Genomic DNA, 18,676 nt, shown 5'->3' with positions numbered 1-18,676 from the left:
CCCAACCTTTTTGTCACCGCGGACTGGTCAACGCATGGGAATTTTTTTGTGGACGGTAGTGGAGGAAGAGGCTGGATGCATCTTGTGTGTTCTAAAAAAAAATATTTTTATTAATGGGTGGAATTTTTTTTTTTTTTTGCTTTCAAAAATATATTTTTCTGATGAATTGGGATGACAAAAAACTGCATACAATTGCCACCAATTGTTTTTAAACAAATTTACTCCTATGAAATATTGTCCATTTTGGACATATGGAAAACCCGATGGCAACTCGTGAACAGGGTGCAATAGAAATTTTTGTGTTGGGACCTCAAAACCACCGGGAGAGCTGGAGGACAAGCCTTTCAATGACGTAATTGAGTGGCTTAGCCTGACTTCCATAATGCAAAGTTCTTGCTATGCATCGTGGGACTTGTAGTTGACAAAAGGTTTACATCCAAGACCTAAATGTTGGAGGAAAGATTTTTGTTTTGCTCGAGGGAAGCGTTTTATTTCATGCAACACATAACTGCATACTACCGTCTTTGAAACATTGAATAGCTGTCAACTATTTTTTTTTCTCAAAAAATGAAAATAGTTCCAAACGAAACAGCCTTGGAATATACATATGAAAGTATACGTGTGTATGGATAGAGCTGATGCCAGGGAAAATTTTGAGAGGTTGAAAGAAAAAATACATTTGTATTTATGACCGTTTCAAACCGAGCCCAAGTTATGTGACAGTAAAGCCAGGTTGGTGAAAAATCCCCAAACACCCAGGGGTTGATTACAAAAATGTACATTGGTCTCTGGATGCTATATCGGCGCCTTTATTTATTACTTAATCGATTTATTTTTAAAGTACAGAAGTGTAATAAAAAGAAAAATCAGAGTGGCCTTTTCGCTAACTGGAGCGACCACCAACAACAGAGGTGAGTTCCGTGTTTGCCATCCAATGACATACGACTTAGGCGGGGTTCCGGCCAATCATAGCAAAGACGAATGACAGTGGGCGGAGTCACGTTCTGCCGTTACCGAAGCAGTTCTCGGCGGACGGTCGGCTTCAGGCTTGCCACAGCGTCGGGTGGAGACCACCGCATTTCAGCCCTTCCTGGCCGTTGACTTTTTTTTTTTTCGTCGCTTCGACTTGACTGAAATAGCCCTCGAAGATGACGACGACCACCACCTTCCAAGGAGTGGACCCCGGTGCCAAAAGCAGTTCCAGGTAAACGCTCCGTCGGCGGCGGCGAACAAAAGGAGCGGATGCGGTGGGCGAAAGGTCCTTTTCTTCTTCCCCGTTAGCTAACCCGCTAGCCGTCGCTAGCAAGACACCGGCGGCGGCGGCGGCGGCGGCGGCGTCGCTAAACCTTCCAGGGGCTTCAGCGCAACTGTCACCCAATCTTGCTTATTACGTTAATCCGATGCGCCCTTTCGACTTGAGCCGCGCCGCATGGGGCCCTTCTGTCTCGGCTTTGTTCACTAATTAGGCGGCGGAGCTTGAGCGACGCGATAACTAGGCAAAAAAAAACCAACGTTTTTTTGCTTTTGTCATTTTCCAACCGGGCCTTCTAACTTTGTAGCCCCTCCCTTGTGATACGGTTCTTTAGTCTTCCTTCCACAGATTGTTGAAATGAGTTTGACAGTGTTGTGAAAACAGAAAGACTTTTCAGGATGTTCAAATGTGTTTGAACGCAGAAGTAGTTCATTGTGGCTTGGGGCCACATCAAGCGAAAGATAACAGAAAGTTGTTTTAAGAGCTGAATTCGTGAGTCAAGCCCTCCGCGGGGAGACTCAGCTAAAAGGTATGCGGTCGTATCAGAGCTGGAAGTCATGAATCTCGCCCCGCCGACTCCCACTTGGCCCACAAAACAGCGCAAAGAAAATGTGCTGTCTCAGTGCGAGCAATCAGATTTAGGGAGAGGTGAACCCAAGGTTTTTTTTCTTTTTTTCCGCTGAGCAAATCTGTGTCAGTCATCAAGCATTTCGATCTGGCAAGTAAGTGCGGAAGGGGGCTCGGGCGGGGGCTTTGGCTTGGCTAAGCCTCCCAAATCTCTCCTTGGGATCTCTGAAGTCACATTTAGCGCTCATCTTTGCGTGTCTGAAGCGTTCCTTCCGGACGCGATCGGGCGACCCCCGATGAGCTTCGGATCTCAACCAAAATGAAGCAGCTGTCGTCTTTGGCCCCGCAAACACTCCGTCCTTCCACTGGCCGCCCCCCACCACACCCCACCCGGCCCGGGTCTGCTAAAGCCGTTGTGATTCTAGGGTGGGGTCCGCCGCCAGGCCGCCGAAAGCCTCGCTCTCGCTCGCTGGCTCGCTCGCTCTCCGTGCGTGCGCGTGGAAAGCATGAGCTCATCCCCTGGCCGAGAAGGTGAGCTCGGCTTTAGCTTTTCCCACACAAGCCAAGCGGGGCAGACGCGGATGCGCGGGCATTTGCCGTCTTTCCTTTTTGGCCGGCAGAGCCTCGGACAGCTGCTCGGCGTGTCAGCTGGTGCCTTCATCAAGGAGAGAGAGCACAAAAAAAAAAAAAGAAGAAGAAAGAGGGAGGGGTCCAATAGGCCTTTTTGTGCCCTGCTACAATGAGAAAAAAAGCCTTCTTCCTTTGATTGTCTTCCTTTTTGTTCACCTTGTGTTGTGATGATACTTTGCTTACCAAGTCTCTTCATCCGGTGACATACATAACGTCAACCTTTGACCTGTGTTGAGTCACACGTTGGATTCTGTGTAGCCATTCAATAATGGAGATGACTGCCCTCGCGTGTCTGTCGCCGTCAAAGGATACGATGCTAGCGGTTAGCGAGGGTCAGCTGCAGCTCAGACATTTGCCCGCAGAACCAAGATATCAATTTGATGTGCGGTGAAGCCGCATTTGTCGCGAGGGGCGCGTTTCCCGGACCCGGGAAGGGCCCACCTCCGAAGCATTAAACCTGACCGCGTCGCTCTTGCCCAGGGTACTTCGGCCACCGGGCGGCGCCTCCAGCTTCTCCTTCGGCACGGACGAGAACACCACCCCCCAGCGCAAGAACAAGATGGCCTCCAGCATCTTTGCAGAACCCGAGGATCCTCACGCGCATCGGAGGAACAACCCACCAAGTCAGTTCCTTTTTTACACGCTCATCCGCTTTTGTCACGTGGGCCGCTTTCGAGCGCTTCGCTCCATTTTGCAAAAGACAAGTATCACTTTTGGATTTTTCCGTCCAAGCAGAACATTCCATTGGTCTCGTGCGCTAGAAGAGCGACTCTGCAGTGCTGGGATACGGGTAATTTGACTCGGGGCTTTGTTGTTGGGGGGGCGGGGGGTTAGATCGGCCCTCGATGGAAAGAAACGGGTTAGTCCAAGTAAGGGCCTCGTATAGACATGAGCCACGTCAGCTCCCGCCAGAGTTACAACCCGCCCCAACGCTTCAAACGATGCAGCTTAGGCTTTGTCCTCGCGAGCCGTCACTGTTAAGTGGGATGCTGTATTTGATTTGATTTCCTTTTTTTTTTTTTCCATTTTCACAAAGCACTTCATGTTCCGCGGCACACTCACAAGACTTCGCTGGAGAGCGACGTCACATGTTTTCACTTGAACCCGTTTAGAGAAATTGCATCCGCGTGGCGCCTCTGTTAGTCAAGTCAAGGGCTTCACAGGTGAAAAAGAAATCATACAGAGTTTCACAAATACACAACGGCATCCCCAGAAAAGGAAGAAAAACCCCATCTGGGGAAAAAAGAAACCTTCAGAAGGGACTGCGGGTGGGAGGAGCCCCCTTCCAGGCTCCACAGTTTGCACTAGATGCCGAGTGCTAAAAACACCTTGCGCCATATTAAGCAGTTACTGTACGTGTCCAGTGAGTGCAAAGATGCCTTGACGCCGTCGATCTCTCAAACTCACCTGATTCGGTTGCTCGGGATGATTTTCAAAAATAACAGACGACGTGGAGACGATTCATGAGTACGGATTCGTGGAAAGCCGAAAATTGACCATATGTGGACGCTACCGATAGGCGCCCCCTTCATTCTAATGGAACGCTCCGTCTTCCGGCTCGCATTGTTTGACCGAGGCCAAGCTGAGGCCGGCCTTCCTCTACGACTTCCTAACCGCAGCGACGAGCGGGAGACGCTTACAGTATTTGCTTGAAAGTGTTTGCTTTGGCTTTCCTCCGCGGGTCGGTCCCTGTAACGAGCGAGGCGCTCGCGATAGGCAGCCGGGCTGCGCGTACTTGGTTGAAACCCGCTTTTTTTTTTCCGCATCACGAGCGACGGCTTTCAACCTTCCAGTACAGCGTGTACGATCCTGCGTGTTTCCAAAACAAACCTCGCACGTTGTCTCGCACAAACAAGACCGCTTAGTCTTAGGCCACCGCCGGCGGCGCTTTAAGGTTGGCGCCGAAGCGCGTCGTGGCTTGCGTTCACCGTCGGCGCAAGCGACTTGGGTGTTGACTGTTGCTAACTTTAGAGCGGCTGTTGGAAGCAGCTGCTCAGCTGAGGCAAATGTCCCGGGGACGCACATTGTCCCGACCTTCTCCAGGCTAAGAAGCAGAGGCATCTACCGGACTGCCATTGAGACATTTCATTTGAATACTCGCCGATACTTAGTAAAAAAAAAAAAAAATCTTCATGAGGTTGCCTACGAAGGCATCTTGATAAAAACGCGTTCGTTAGCGGTCGTGGCGTCTCGACAAATACGTCCGCAAGTTATTGTAAGCTTGCCTTAAAGGGGCCGTAACGTATTTCATTCCTTTCCTCAGTATAGTATGCGCATAGAAATGATGTTTGGCATATCGGAGATTTGATCTCCTATGGAATATGAGTTTTACGGTACCCGGAAGTAAGCGTTTTCAAATCATAAAATGACGTTGACTTGTCGAAGTGAGCCAGGGGCTGACTAATAGATTGGAGAACTGTCATGTCATCAGCATTGCAGGCAGCCACTTGAGCGAATGCGCCCGGGGGATCCAGGAGTTGAAACAGGAAGACGACCATGTCATAATCACGCATTATCTTCCATTCATACGCCGGTCTTTCCATTTGACGTTAGCGTCGCGCCATCCGGCAAATGCCGCCGACTCTTAAAAGACGCTGCCGGCCGCAGCCGCTAATGACGTGGTGTGGCGCGGAAGCTCTTCACTCCATTAACCCGAGCGGGCGCTCATCTCATTCTTTAGCATCCGTTGTTCCCGGCGCGACAAAGACGCTCTGTCCTGGCTATTAGGCGGACTTGCAACCCGGCAACCGTTCCGTAGCTTCGGCTGAGTCGCAACCCTTTCCTGAATGGACGACGCCTCCGAGGTGCGACGGGAAGGAAAATGATCTACGTTTGTGGTACGATGATGAAGTCGGATAAGAGCACCTCGCCGGGATACGGGAAAACGCGAAATATGCGAAGTACGCGTTGGTTTAGAAACTCCAAACGGTTTGGCACCGTGTCGCTACTTCAGTCTGTATCGTACGCCTCAGCGGTGGTGAGTTCCAGCACGGCTTTGGGGGCGGCTAATTGCGTGAGCCTCCATATTGGGGGACATCTGCTCGCAAGCCCGATTCGCCACGGGTCATCCGTCTCTGTGCTTTCCTGTTTAATCCTCCCGTCATCTCAATAGCCATAAAAACATGCATTTGGATTCAATACACCAAAAGACACTTTGGCTCGGATTTACTCGAGGCTTATGGCAGCCAAACTGTCCGCAAACCTCAGAAAAAAGATGCGGCCGCTCGCCGAAGGCCAAATGGACAGTAGGACCCCTCTACAACAAAATCAGATTTGCAGCCAGACACCTTTCGCAACGGGGGACTTTTCACTTTTGCAAATCTATGTCTCGGACGTGAACGTAAAAAAGTGTCGCAATCTACCATCTGACTGAATTTGAATACAGAACCGGCCAACGTTTAAAAAGAAAGAAAGAAAGTGGGCAATCTAATGATCGGGACGTGTTAGTCTCTATCAGAGGATGGCCTCGGATATACAGTGACGCAAAATAACGGAACTGATTTAGTTCATCCCTTAACAGTTGCTTGGTTTGGATAGAATTTGGCCAGGTGGCATTTTGTAGTGAGGAAGGACGGTGCGGCTTCAATTAACCTTTTGTATTGACGGCTTCAGTTAAGGTTTTGCGTCGAGACCAATAGCGTTCGTAATTGGGTTTCAAACGATGTCAACGGAGTGCATTGGACGTAGCGATGAACTTTTCTGAACCCCTCTAATTTGTCCGCCTCCCGTCGCGCCGCTTGAAAGTTTGCCGAATGTCTCAAAGCCCGCCGACCGCCTTTCCCAGGTGCCGGCGACGCGGCGGCGGGGACCCTGTGCGGCGAGCATTCGGCTCCGCTGAGACGCTGCCAGCAGCCCATTCTGTTCCCCAAGAACCCTCAGCCGGAGCTCACCACCATCCACAACTCCGGAGCCGCTTTGGTGTGGAACCAAAGACAAGAGGTGAGGGCGCCGGCGCCGCCGTCATTCCCGATCGCCGCCCGCGACGCGTGAAAAGGAGCGCTGCGCCGGTTGAAGAGGATGTAATATTCTACTCTCGGCGAGGAGACGCTTCTGACACGTTGGCTAGACGCTCAAGCTCCAAAAGCGGGCCTCCCTCGCTCCGCTCGCCTCCGTGCCCAAATCTGCCCAGTTTGGCACAAAACTTTGGAAAGATTGTGTCTCTCCAGCCCCCGGGCACACTTCCGCATAGTTCTTCGGCACCAAACGAATGAAATAACGGGTACGGCGTGACGCGCCAACCCACGCGGCGGCGGCGGCGCCGAGCTCAAGCTCGTTCCGAAATACGTCGCCGTGCGCCGATCACAACAAACGTGTCGCGCGAGTCCAGATTGGCCGGGACAAGTTTTGCTCCGATCAGAAGACGGAAAGTGCTGACGCGGTGAACTTTTTGCGGATTCGTGGAAAATCCCGCGAGTTCAAGAAAGCGCCCGGTTGCTCCCGCAGTTGAAGGCCCCGCTTAGATTCGGCTGAGGGGGCGACAGAGAGCGCCCGAAATCCGATCCGATCGGATTCAAACAAATACAAAATATCGGCCTGTAAATACGAGTCTGGCGCTTCGGCCGACTCTTTGACTTTTCCGGAACCTCTCTCTTGCTCCCGCTCGCGCTCCTGCTAATTATGTCACGTGATGATAGGGCGTTGTCCCAAGTCTGCGTGAAGGGGCGGCCGTGTTTGCGTCGCGCCTTCACGTCATCTTCCCATGTTTTCGCCACAGGAGGAGAACGGCCAAGAACGAGGCAACAACGGTGAGTGTCTCGCCGTCCGCGCCCACGCTTGCGCGCTTCCTTTTTTGCGGCGTGAGGATGGCTGCTTTGTCTTTGGACTTTTCAAATGAAAACAATCTTGCTCAGTCAGAACTAGCGACTATGTTTTGCCTCAACCGCTCCTCCACTGCGTACATTTTTTTCATAGCATAGCAGAACTGTTTTTTTTTTTTCCTCTCATTTATTTTGAATTGCCGGCGATTACGAAATCAACAGTACACGCGAGGGACGGACGTCATACCTTTTTGAAACCGATTGAGTCACCGGTTCGACCTCAAGTGAGGTCAAGACTTTTATCCTAATTCAAGATCGTCAAACCGCTTTGGTCAAGTACTAAACGACTAAATCAGAACTAGCGCTGAGAACCGCTAAACTTGAAAGAATTGGATCATTTTACGTCGCCGTGTTTTATAAGGCGCACAATTTGAATAGCCTGTTTTAAAAGTATTTTCACATCCAGCGGAATATAAGGCGCACTGTCAGCTCTTTGAGAAAATTGGAGGTTTTTAGGTGCGCCTTATCGTGCCGAAAGTCCGCTATGCGTTGGCTCTACTGGATGATCGAAATAGCTGTGGATTCACGGGTGAATTTTGAGACTTCTGGTCAGAAGGGCAGGCGGGGGGCGCCAGTCTCCGTTCCATTGCTCAAGGGCGCTACGTTTTGTGTCGCCTGCAGACGACGGCGGCGAGGCGGAGCAGGACGAGCGGGAGGAGCCACAGCCCTCCGCCCCGTCGGGGAGCGCCAACGGCACCCCGGGCGGCCGGAGAAACCCGCCCGGCGGCAAGTCCAGCCTCATCCTGGGTTGAGAGACCTTCCGCCTCTTTTGGTTTTTTTTTTTTCTTTTCCTCTTCCATTTGAACACACTTTTTTTTTTTTTAAAAAGTCACTCTCTTCTCTCCATCGAGCCGTCGCCTGCCTGTGTGACATGTCCGCCGCCCGCCCTTTTCTAACACCAACATGTCCTTTGGATCCTTTTTTCTATTAAAGAACTGTCGATAAACGCACTTTACGTATCTCTGTGCCCTCCTTCCCGCCGGTTTCCATCGCCTTGGTCCGTCTTGTAAATGCCAAAACAGAAAACAAAACTGAATTGTTGCGTGAATTTCTAAATACAATAAAGATTGATATGAATTTGCTGGGCCTCTGCTTTATTTCTTCGGGAGAGTTTAAGCGCAGCCAATTTTACTTGAGAGAAGCTTCTCCCGGACGCACCGGAAAATATACAACATATAGAAAATGTACCGACCCAGTTTCTGGGTCAAGGCGTCTTCAAAAATATGTGGTTTATCATCACATCTGATTCCGAAGACCTCGGGCAGACTTCGTTGTCATGGAAAGCGCCCGCCTTTAACCTTTCAGGCCTTTTTTGATTGTCAATGTCACGACCGCAATCTCAAAAGATTTTTACATCAAACGTCTTGCTTACTGGAAGTAGCCAGATTGTTCATTTGATGCCAGTTAATCTCCTTCGAAGGATAAAATAAACGAAGCCGATCGTCACGGCGGGATGATATCCTTGAAGCTAAGACGCTAATCTTTGTCGCTAGTCGTCCTCGCGGTCTTGGCTCGTGTTGGCGATCGCGCCATCAGCCGTGGCTAAGCCTGACCCACAAATATGCAATAAATATGCAATTAATATGAATAACTAGCGCGTGTCAATGGGTTCGTGACAGCGTGCATGTCCACATGGAAGAAAAATCACAATATTTCTCTTAGGTATGGGGGTGGCCGTGAGCACACCCGGCCACCGTGTAACTTCGCCCCTGGTGTTATACTCTCCATTATTGCTTTATTATTTCTGATGGCGTTTCGTGCATTTTCTATGTGTGGATCTGGAGTCAGTAATTGAAGCTGATTGGCCGAGCTTTTTTTTCAACTGCTTTTTTTCTAAGCAAAACGCAAGCGGTGTTTTGGGAGGCCAGCCGCTCGGATTCCTCCTCGCGCATGCGCGGCGCAGCCACACGACGACTAAATAATTAGGGCGGCCTGCCCCATTTGCATCGAAATGAGGTGAGATATCCCCGAATGGCGCGAAACACACCCAGTAGTCGCGCGCAAGTCCCAAAGTACTGTATTTGTATGCACTCGATGACTTCCGCCTAGCGGTTGAGTCTGAAGAGTACTGACTCATCAAAGTGACACGGAAGTTGTAAACAGGATGTTTTTTTGTTTTTTGTAAACAGGATGTGCAGATTGCGAAATGCCGGGGGAGGGGCATCGCTCCGGCCCCGCAGGAAGCAGGAAGTCGCGAGTCGGAATTTGATGAGGAAGCGTCAGCAAAACCCGCCGCCCGCACTGTAAGTCAACTGTATTGTCAAGTCCACTCTCCTAACTGTTAAGTTTGCTCTTGTCGGCGGAGGGCGCTGTTGCTTCTAAATGGTGTCATTATACCTTGACTATTTATTTCCCCTTGTTTGCTTTTAACGTTTCACATGGAACAATCTGAAACTTCCAAGATTGATTTTTTTTTTAATAAATACGAATGAGACATTGTTAAAAAATAGCGTCTAAAATTCCTAGATGTTCGATCAAAATATTACAAGATACAGCATAGTATGTAAGTATCAAAATACAGCAATACCAAATACGAAGAACAAAACAATAGTATTTTTCAGGGTTGAGGGGGGCTCCGAGTATTGCAACATTTTTTTTCTGAGAACGTTATCAAGCAGGGGCGGAGCTACATGGTCACTTTTTGGCCACTGCCCTCACCTCAGGAGAAGTTTGATATTTTTGCCATTTTCACTTGCGTGCGGTATTTTTGGACCCATGACACACTGCTACAATATATTTATGAACTCATTCAGTGCCAGAGACGTACTTTTCTGTTGTCCTAACATTCAGGTTCGTATTTATGCTGGCGTCGACGTGATTCGTTTTCGCAAAAGGCGGCTTATATCACGGAGTTATTTACGAAAACAGGAATTTTCGGGAGATGTCGCCGTATTTTTTGGTGACCATAGTATGCAATGGAATCCAATTTGACAAAAAGACAGACTAGCGGGGTAACGACGTGTTAGCTCGAGCACACGCGCTTGTTTCCTTGTCCTTGCTCGCCAGGCTGGCGATGGCGTTGGCCAAGTTGTTGATGGCCTCAATCTTCCTCTCCTCCAGCGCTCTCTGCTGGGCCCACATGTTCAATTTTCTCTCCTGCATCTCCACGTAGAGCTGCAGGACGTCCCGCGGCGTCCTCGGGGAGCAGGGCGCGGAGGGCGTCGCCGGAGCGGGCGAAGGCAGGATGGGCGTGAACCTCTTGCCGCCGGCCTTGGTCCCGCCCATCCTGGCGCCCCGCCCGCCACGCGCCTCTTTACCCAGGACGCGACGCATGGCGGCGAAGAACTCCCAGTGGACGGCGGCGTCCCCCAGCCTCTTGGCCCGCTCGGCGTTCTTCCTGTAGGTGCTCAGCATGTTCCTCCACTTGAGGTCGCACTCGTGGGCCTTGACCGCCGCGCCGGGCGCTTCCCGCGCCTCCTCCTTCAGGCGGGCGTTGACCTTCTCGGCCACCGTCTCCCAAAGTTTCTTCTTCTTGCACACGGGCCGCTCAAAAGCCTGCTCCATTTCCAGACGGCTGTGGACCAGCTGCCATGTGGCCTGCAGGGTCCAGATGAACTCTGAAAGTTGGTCCGGCACAAGGTTTTTTTCAGAGATTGACTGCCACATAACCACAACAAGAAATAAGTAAGAAATAAATAATATAGAAATCTTTATTTGTCGTTAATTCGTCTATTTCGTATTAGGATTCCGCTTCATCATTTGTGTGTGCAATTCAAAGAGAGGATTTTCCAAATCAACTGCAGTGCTTATTTCTGCCAGCAGAGGTCACTAGCTTTTACAGAAGCTGCTCATAATGACTCAATTTTCCAATACATTTTCCAGAAATCTCCCACAAAACCGTCATTGGATCATCACTAAAAAATGTGCTTTTTGTTTCAGGTCGCGTTCAATCCAGTGCCAGAGACGTACTTTTCTGTTGTCCAAACATATGGGTGCGTGTCAATAAAATATATCTCATCCACTCGACGTGAGACCCTCCCCTTATTCATCGATGCTTCGATTAAATTTGAACTTGACCAAAAATACCTACCCGCTTTAGTTTCTTCGGTATTCGCCGTAGATTCCTTCTCCTCCATTTCCGTATTGTGTATGACAATTGTTTCGACAATCTCCATATTTTTGCTGAATCACAAGCATTTCGATTGATGCGTCGTCCCCATCGTGGAGATTAACAACGCCTTGGCGATCCACCTCGCATTGGACGATTGGGTTTACGACAAATACTTGGGCAGCTCTGGGAAATGTAGTCTATAGCGGCCCAAACTAAAGTGGCATGGGAATGTGTTGATTCGTCAACAAAACTACAATCCCAGAACGCCGCGCGCCGGGTTGTGTTGGTACAGCCACTCAGATTGTAGTTTTCGCGAGAAGGAAACGTACAATAGAAAGCCACTCGTCGTGAAGATTGGACTACAACTCCCAAGCGTTTATTAGACCGAATCCTCCCCCGAGCTCCCTGCTTCTTTCCCTGCGCGCCCCTGTTTTCTTGTTTGGCTAAAGATGGCGTTAGCGGCTAACACAGACGATTGCTTTTTGTGTCACACAAACTATTTGGGCGGTTGCAGCACGGCGGCGAGTGATCATAGCTTTGCCTCGTCACTCGCTGTGTGAAAATATGTTACATTGGACTAACACGCGTCAGGGAGCCGGAAAAACGATTGGCTGGCCTTCGGCATGACATAGGCCTGTTTTGCGGGGAGCGGAGGAGAAGCGACCGGAACTACATTACCCATGAGCAACCGCGGCATCAGGTGGTACAAGCTTGATTCAGTTTCCATACCATAACTTGTCCCTTAATAAGTATTCGAGCGTGATTTTTTTATTTTTTTGTTGGCTTGCATATTTGTTTGCGTTTTTTAAATACTCCATGAATGAACTCCGGGCAGCTCAAAAGTCATTGAAATGCCGTAAATGCCACCCAGAACGGAATAATGTGCATTTAAATTAAATATGAAACAATAGTATTGAGGCTGGCTACCCGCTTAAAGGAACCATGACTGCACTGCCCACGCAAAGTGGCCGAAAGCCCTCTAGAGCCCCGACCAGCAGGGAAGGATCTCCATCAGCGGCGGAGTCCTCCTTGACCTGGTGCTTGGCCCAGCTGAGCAAGACGCCACCTGGCCCGGGAGGCGAACTGGACAAGAAGTCCAGATTGTCCCAGTGGAGAGCGCTGGTCGCCATCCGGACGCAGCACATTAAGGGCGACAAGGCTGGCATCAGCCGATTCCGGACTCAGGGGGGTCTGCGGCCCTTGATGGACCTGCTCGGCCGCCCGGACTGCTCCAGGAAAACCTTGGACCTGGCCCTCAGCATCCTGGCCAACTGCTGCACTGAACCGGAGACTCGCATCCAGGTGAGATGAAGAAGCCGTACGCACGCTGCAATGATTTAAACAATGGCAAGAAAAGCCTGGGAACCTTCTTGGGGTTTCTGTAAAAACGTACTTACATTTTTTTAATATTAGATTGCAAACATTTGTTTCATGCGGGGAGGATAAAGCGGAACATAATTTTTTTTTATGGTACAATACTATTTCTATGCAACGGTCTAATTAAATTGCAGCGCAGTCGCACAGTTTCAAAAAAAAGTATTTTAAAGTACTTATATCATTTAACATCAGTGCAATTTCTTTATTAAAATGCACTATACAAACATTGTTTTGTTTTTGTTTTTTTGAAGGGCGGATAAAGAGTTTAAAGTTGAACCCCAGATTTTGACGTTACAGTAACATTCCTATGCAACGGTCTAAACACGGTGTTGAAAGCAAAATGCACCCATTTTTGCCACTTGCCGGTGACCGAAATCGACAATGCAGGTACAGGCAAGGACCGATCAAAGGTTGGGCTTTGAAAAGTCACGTGACTAAGCTCACAAATCAGGTGGGCTGTGATTGGATGTTTTAAATTCAGTCCACGAGTGCCATATTAAATCAGGATGCAAAATAATGGATTGTTCTCTCTGCTTTTCCTAAATGCGGCATGGAAATGTGACTGGACGCTACCAATCGATGCCATTTCTCACGTGTTGACATGCTTTTTCTTTTTCCTTTCACCTTTAAATCTTTATACATTTCCAACATAGGTTCGCAAGCTAGACGGAATAAATATTGTCGGTGAGTTTTCCTTTTTTTTTTTTTTTTTTTTTTGACGTTACGCGCCCGGCGGCACGTTGACGAATGTCGCGCTTGTCTCAGTGGACGCGATGAAGAGGAACGTGGCCCAAGAGACCATCCAGAACCGAGCGGCGCGCACTCTGGGGAATCTGGCCATGGACTCGGAGAGCTCGGCGCTCATCCACTCGGCCGGTGAGTCGCGATCATTTCTGCAGCTGCTTTCGCATCGGGAATAGAGCTCTGCCCGCGGCACCCGAAGAGTTAAACCGATGGGTTTCGCTGGGGACGGGGACGGGGCCGGAAAAGGTAGCGGGAAACGCCCGTGACCCTCGGTGACCTCTCTTTGGCTTTCGGCCGCCCAGGCGGCGTTCCCCTCCTGCTGCTGTGCCTGTCGCCGGCGTCGGGCCCGGCCCCGCCCGGCCCCGAGGACGCCCGGCCCAAGCTGGAGTGCGCCCAGTCGGCGTCGCGGGCGCTCCTCTACCTGTCGGACACGCCGGCCAACCGGCTGTCGCTCCTGGGCCGGGGCGCCCTGTCGGCCCTGGCCCCGCTGGTGGCCCCCGAGTACCCCCGGGGCCTGCGGCGGGCGGCCCTCAGGACCCTGCACGAGCTGACGCGGGGCTGCGGCCCCGAGTGCGCCCGGGAGGCGTCCCGCTCGGGGCTCCCGGCCCGGCTGGGCGCGGCGGTCTCGGCGGAGGCCGGGAAGCCCTTGGAGGAGCTGGCGCTGAAGACCCTGGCCAACCTGTGCTCCCAAGGCTGCCTGCGCCCCTTGGTGGGCTCCCTGGGGGTCATCCCCAAGTTCGCGGCGGAGGCCAGGAAGGACCCGCTCAAGTCGGCCGTCTTCTTCAAGGCGCTGTGCCTGTGCTGCAAGGAGGCGGTCAACCGGGCCAAGGTGAAGGAGAGCGGCGGGCTGGAGGCGCTGGTGGCCTTCCTGGCGGCCCACCCCGCCCACCCGCTGGCGCGCCTGGCCGTCCTGGCCTGCGTGGACTTTGTCTTCGACGAGTCGGCCGTGGAGCAGCTGCAGGACTTGGGGCTGGTCCCCCTGCTGGTGGCCCGGCTGGCGGGCGACGGCGCCCCCTCCGACCCGTCCGCCGGCGAGCCGCCGTCGCCCTCCTGCTTGGACTCCTTCGACTTTGCGCCTTTCCACGACGGCAGGAGGGACGAGGGCGGCCGGGAGCAGGGCTCCTCCAGCTTTTTGAGCCTCAGGTACAACCGATCCGAGCGCGCTCGTCCCATGTTGACCTCCTTATTGCGCTTTGATTACGCCTTTCGTTACCAAATGAACAATTGCCGCATTGCAAATTGACTGGCCAGCGCTCCCTCGCTGTAACGTGCTCACCTTCTGCGCTCGAAGCAATGCAAACCGTCACCCCCTATCGATACAATACAGATACAGTGTTTAATGAAAATGATGAGACCAAATTGAATGAAAAACAATGACCATAAACTTATACAGTAATAGAGTATACATTTGCAAAAAACTGATTATATGTACAGTCATGCATGAATAAACAAAAGTACTTGACTAAAAGTAAAACGAATATACAAAATCATATACAGTCATAAATAAGGGAAAAAATGTAGAGCGTATGTAAAAAAAAAAAAGAACTACCTGTGTATTGTTCAGGTCGTGGCTGCTCTCCGAGGGCATGATCTCCTCCGAAGAAGACTTGCTGGATTCGTCCGGCGGCGCCGAGGGCGACTGGGCGCCGTCCCCCCCCCGCGCCTCGCCCGGGGCCGACGTCCCGGCCCCGCTCAAAAGCGCCGCCGCGCCTTCCTCCGGATCCCCCCGGCCCGCCTCGCCCCAGCCGCGGCGTCGGCGGGCGTCCTCGCCCCCGTCGACGCCGCGGCCTTTCGCCTACCGGCACCCGTACCACCCGGAGCCCTGGACGCCCGAGTCGCCCGTGCTGCTGCTGCTGTCGCGCTTCTCGCACGGCGCCGACCCCAGCCCGGCCCTGGTGACCTCGGGCGCGGTGGGGGGCCTGCTGCGCTACCTGAGCCGCCACCAGGACCCCAGCAGCCGCTGCTTCCGCCTGCTGGCCCGCCTCAGCTGCAACCCGGGCTGCCTGCCGGCGCTCCTGCGCACCGGCGCCGTGGCGCTCATCCACCAGCGCCTCTGCCAGCGGGACGGCGGCGCCGGCCGGCAGGAACGGGTCCGGGCCAAGCTCAAACAGCTCGGTAAGATGGCGCCCCGCCCTTCCGCCCCCGCGAGACGCTCGGCCGAAAAGTCCGGGCCCCGGTCCGGCCGAAACCCAACTTTTGGCCTTCTTTTATTATGCGGCCCCAAACGTCGGCTCGAACGGAGAACCCACAAAACGATGTCGTTTTTGCCATTCGTGCGTCGGACCCGACCCACGCTCGAAACATTTCTTTCACAAAAAAAGGAAAGTCGGGAGCGCGGCTTTTAGCCCGATTTTGTACCGTAAATACCCAAAGTTGCGTATATGGCAAAAGACCCCAATTGACAAAGGGATCAAATGTATTACGTTTTCCTGTTCTCTAATTGAATCGGCTGGAGACATCCTAACTTTTTGTGACGTTGTTCCAAGGGTGGACTCGGATGTTGGTTCAGTCTGCTCGCTTCTTTGAATGAAAATAATGCCAAAGCAAGGACGAGCTTACTGCTGAATTTTGAACTGAAATTGCACCTTGGGATGCCACTCTAAACGTAGCGCCAAAATGGAACAAATCAGACATGGAAGACGCAGCGGTGTTTCAAGTCTTTTATTTTTGCAGGCGTGACCCTCCTCAACAACGTGCACGTGCAATGCGAGTCGGCATTCGGCGCCGGGGTCCTGGCTCGCATCATGCAGTCGGGCTCCGAGTCGGACCGAGTCAATTGCGCGCTGTCTCTGCCGTTGATCAGCAGGTAAGTCCTCTCGGAGCTTCCGGCTCACTTTGGCAGCGGATTGAGGTCCTTGCGACGTTTGTCCACCAGAGGGATCGACTGGTCCGCGCCCCAAATCATGGATGATTTGGAACTGATTTGGTCGATCCTTTATTTGAGCTTTGTTTTTTGGCGCCGCCCCTGGCCGCTGTTGATATTGCATTTTGTAGTGAGGAAGTCGGTGACGCACACGTTGTTCTGGCCCACGGGAAGTTGTGCTTTCTTGCTAAGAACGTGTTCACCTTTGACGACAAGGCCGAAATGAGTTTGTTGATCCAACAATTTAGGACTGTGCTTAGGTTAGTTTGCCAGCTAAGGTTAGTTCTTCTCTTCAGCCGCCTTGTATGCGTTTAGCTTGTTAGCATTTTTGTTTGTGGCAGGTATTTCCCCTGGGTATACGGTAGCATATGCTAAGGTTCTGGCGTCGATGGCTCCGCGGTGGTGAATATGTATTGGGTAGTCATTTCGTTTCCCTTTTTCCGCCACAGCAACAAGCCTCTGTTGCGGAAACTCCTGGTGGACTCGGGCGGGCTCCTCCTGGCGCTGCAGCCCGTGGGTTGCCGCGACGACGACGAGGACGGCCACACCGCCGATTGTCGTCGTCTGCTTTCCGCCTGGCCCGACGCCTCGCTTCACTCGCTCTACTACTCCCTCCTGATCGGCTGCTTGTCTCCCCTGGTGTCCGGCGCAAAATGGCGGCCCGAGGCCGGACGCCCGGTCCGGGCGGACTCTGCGGCGCCGCCGCCGCCCTCCAAGAAACCTCGGCACGCCCGCGCCTGCCCGTACTCCGCTTGCGACTTTGACCTCCTGCTGCTCTTGGACGACGGGGCGCAGGTGGCGGCCAACAGGGAGGCCGCGGCCGGGTCGGGCTCCGAGTACTTCCGGGCCCTTCTGAACGGCGGCTTCGGGGAGGCCGGATCCGGACGGGCCATTCGCATTAAAGACGTGACGGAGGGCATGCTGCTGCCGGCGCTGCACCACCTGCACGGGTGCCGGCCGGGAGAGTGCGGCTTTCTGGACGCGCTGGTAGGCCGGGGGCCGGAGGGGCCGTCCTTCCGGGATTCCGCCTTGGGCGAGGCGATGACGGGAGCGCGCCGATTCCTGGTCGCCGAGCTTCAGAGCCGGCTGGAGGAGCTCTGCGTGGCCCGCCTCCTGTCGGAGATGGCGGCGCCGCTCCGCGTCGGGGGGGACGGGGACGCCGCGGAGGAGCGGCCGCTCGGCGTGACGTCCGAGCCGGACCTGACGCGCGTCGGACCGCAAATCCGCACCCCGCTAGAAAACGGCTCCGAGACTATTTTGCCGGAAGCCCCGGCGGGGAAAGTTGACGGCGTTCTTGGAATGAAAAGCGCGGGCCAGGACGAGCCCGAGGTCCTCCGAGCGGAACCCGCCGACTCCCCGAATCTCCCGGCGGAGGAACGGGACGGGGGTCGGGGACTTGTGCCGCAGCTGTACGTCTTCGCGCAGCGCCACCACTACCCGGCGCTGCGTCGGGCCTGCCTGACGCTGCTGCTGGGACGCGGGGACCTATCGGCCCGCCGGGCCGCCGAATGCCTGCGAGAGGCCGCCGGGCAGGCCCACTGCCTCGACACGCTCAAGCGGGACCTCCTCGCCCTGGCTGCCGACGCGCTCGGCTGAGAGCGTCTGAAAAAGCGGGTTTTCTTCCGTCTCGGCGGGCTGCCGACCCCGCCCCGCGTGACAGCCGATCCAGCAGATTTGCCTTTCGCTATTAGCAAAGTCACTGATTTGGGGGCTGACCTATCCATTCTTCGCCGGAAAAGAAAAAGGAACCGAACCGGCGGTTTTGACATGACTTCCGAACGTTTTGTTTGGAATCGCTGCACGTTGTCTTCCAGTTGTGTTTTTTGTTGTTGTTTTCGTCACCTCATTGACATAAACATCTTTTGGGGCTATTTATTGCGTCAGGTTTTGGGAATGTGCAACGATACCTCTTCCCGTCGGCATTACTTTGTGATTCCAGTAAGACTTTATGGCAAATTTTCTTTCCTTCATCGATGCCGTTCTTTAGAGTTTTTTTAACACCCCAAAAATATGTGTAATGGGCAATCAAAAGTTTTCTTTTTTTCTTTTTGGCCCGGCACCGAGTTTTTGCATTCGAGCCTGTTTTACTGTATCATAATTGTTTATGATGTACAGTACTTAGGTTGGTGTTGGATTTTCCTACTTTTTTTTTTTTACATTGCTTTTTTTTTCATGTGGTTTTACTGGAAGTCCTGGGACAGTCAGGGTAATGTCTAGTTTATTTTCTACATTGAGATCAAGTGGAGACCTCGCTGTGGATTTCACCTGCCCAATATCAACGTCATGTCACACAAATATAAAGATCTATCACACGCTTTGCAATGTTTCTTGTTTCATTTTAGTGCATTTGTCTGTCCCTGCGGACCAGTATCGTG

General features: G+C 52.6%; 3 protein-coding genes and 1 long non-coding RNA gene across 5 annotated transcripts; 3 read left to right on the top strand and 1 right to left on the bottom strand.

The window, feature by feature from the left end:
- The first annotated feature begins 998 nt into the window (after positions 1–998).
- On the top strand, positions 999–8,343 carry LOC148411203 (jupiter microtubule associated homolog 1-like). Its single transcript, XM_088436614.1, has 5 exons — positions 999–1,204; positions 2,930–3,072; positions 6,234–6,388; positions 7,164–7,194; positions 7,888–8,343. Exons 1-5 carry the CDS (start codon positions 1,149–1,151, stop codon positions 8,016–8,018), a joined length of 516 nt encoding a protein of 171 aa, XP_088292740.1. The 5' UTR covers positions 999–1,148; the 3' UTR covers positions 8,019–8,343.
- Positions 8,344–9,092: 749 nt separating this feature from the next.
- LOC148411202 (uncharacterized) lies at positions 9,093–11,227 on the top strand. The gene is made up of 4 exons (XR_015868154.1): positions 9,093–9,222; positions 9,396–9,509; positions 10,379–10,890; positions 11,146–11,227. It is a non-coding gene; the product is annotated as an uncharacterized LOC148411202 (long non-coding RNA).
- LOC148411201 (uncharacterized) lies at positions 9,666–11,701 on the bottom strand. 2 transcript variants are annotated; one of them, XM_088436612.1, is made up of 2 exons: positions 11,297–11,701; positions 9,666–10,823 (listed from the first exon to the last, which is right to left on the bottom strand). In XM_088436612.1, exons 1-2 carry the CDS (start codon positions 11,379–11,381, stop codon positions 10,210–10,212), a joined length of 699 nt encoding a protein of 232 aa, XP_088292738.1. In that variant the 5' UTR covers positions 11,382–11,701; the 3' UTR covers positions 9,666–10,209. The 2 variants fall into 2 exon arrangements, with proteins under 2 accessions (XP_088292738.1, XP_088292739.1); XM_088436613.1 differs by having other exon boundaries at positions 9,666–10,803; positions 11,297–11,457.
- armc5 (armadillo repeat containing 5) lies at positions 11,699–18,618 on the top strand. The gene is made up of 7 exons (XM_088436611.1): positions 11,699–12,619; positions 13,348–13,378; positions 13,460–13,570; positions 13,741–14,581; positions 15,003–15,553; positions 16,112–16,244; positions 16,751–18,618. Exons 1-7 carry the CDS (start codon positions 12,260–12,262, stop codon positions 17,895–17,897), a joined length of 3,174 nt encoding a protein of 1,057 aa, XP_088292737.1. The 5' UTR covers positions 11,699–12,259; the 3' UTR covers positions 17,898–18,618.
- The last annotated feature ends 58 nt before the right edge of the window (positions 18,619–18,676 follow it).

The sequence above is a fragment of the Hippichthys cyanospilos genome, chromosome 16 (genome assembly GCF_059441005.1).
Source record: "Hippichthys cyanospilos isolate Australia breed blue-spotted pipefish chromosome 16, RoL_Hcya_1.0, whole genome shotgun sequence".
NCBI classification, from domain to species: Eukaryota; Metazoa; Chordata; class Actinopteri; order Syngnathiformes; family Syngnathidae; genus Hippichthys; species Hippichthys cyanospilos.
The sequence above is the reverse complement of the archived record's forward strand: the minus strand, read 5'-3'. Positions and strand labels throughout refer to the sequence as shown.

Bases quoted from the DNA above. Each gene is read 5' to 3' on its own strand.
- LOC148411203 (XM_088436614.1), top strand. From the start codon at position 1,149: ATGACGACGACCACCACCTTCCAAGGAGTGGACCCCGGTGCCAAAAGC. The intron at 1,205-2,929 runs GTAAACGCTCCG...GCTCTTGCCCAG, and splicing joins GGTGCCAAAAGCAGTTCCAG to GGTACTTCGGCCACCGGGCG. The intron at 7,195-7,887 runs GTGAGTGTCTCG...TGTCGCCTGCAG, and splicing joins CCAAGAACGAGGCAACAACG to ACGACGGCGGCGAGGCGGAG.
- LOC148411201 (XM_088436612.1), bottom strand. From the start codon at position 11,381: ATGGAGATTGTCGAAACAATTGTCATACACAATACGGAAATGGAGGAG. The intron at 10,824-11,296 runs GTAGGTATTTTT...ACCAACTTTCAG, and splicing joins TACCGAAGAAACTAAAGCGG to AGTTCATCTGGACCCTGCAG.
- armc5 (XM_088436611.1), top strand. From the start codon at position 12,260: ATGACTGCACTGCCCACGCAAAGTGGCCGAAAGCCCTCTAGAGCCCCG. The intron at 13,571-13,740 runs GTGAGTCGCGAT...TCGGCCGCCCAG, and splicing joins GGCGCTCATCCACTCGGCCG to GCGGCGTTCCCCTCCTGCTG. The intron at 15,554-16,111 runs GTAAGATGGCGC...TTATTTTTGCAG, and splicing joins GGCCAAGCTCAAACAGCTCG to GCGTGACCCTCCTCAACAAC.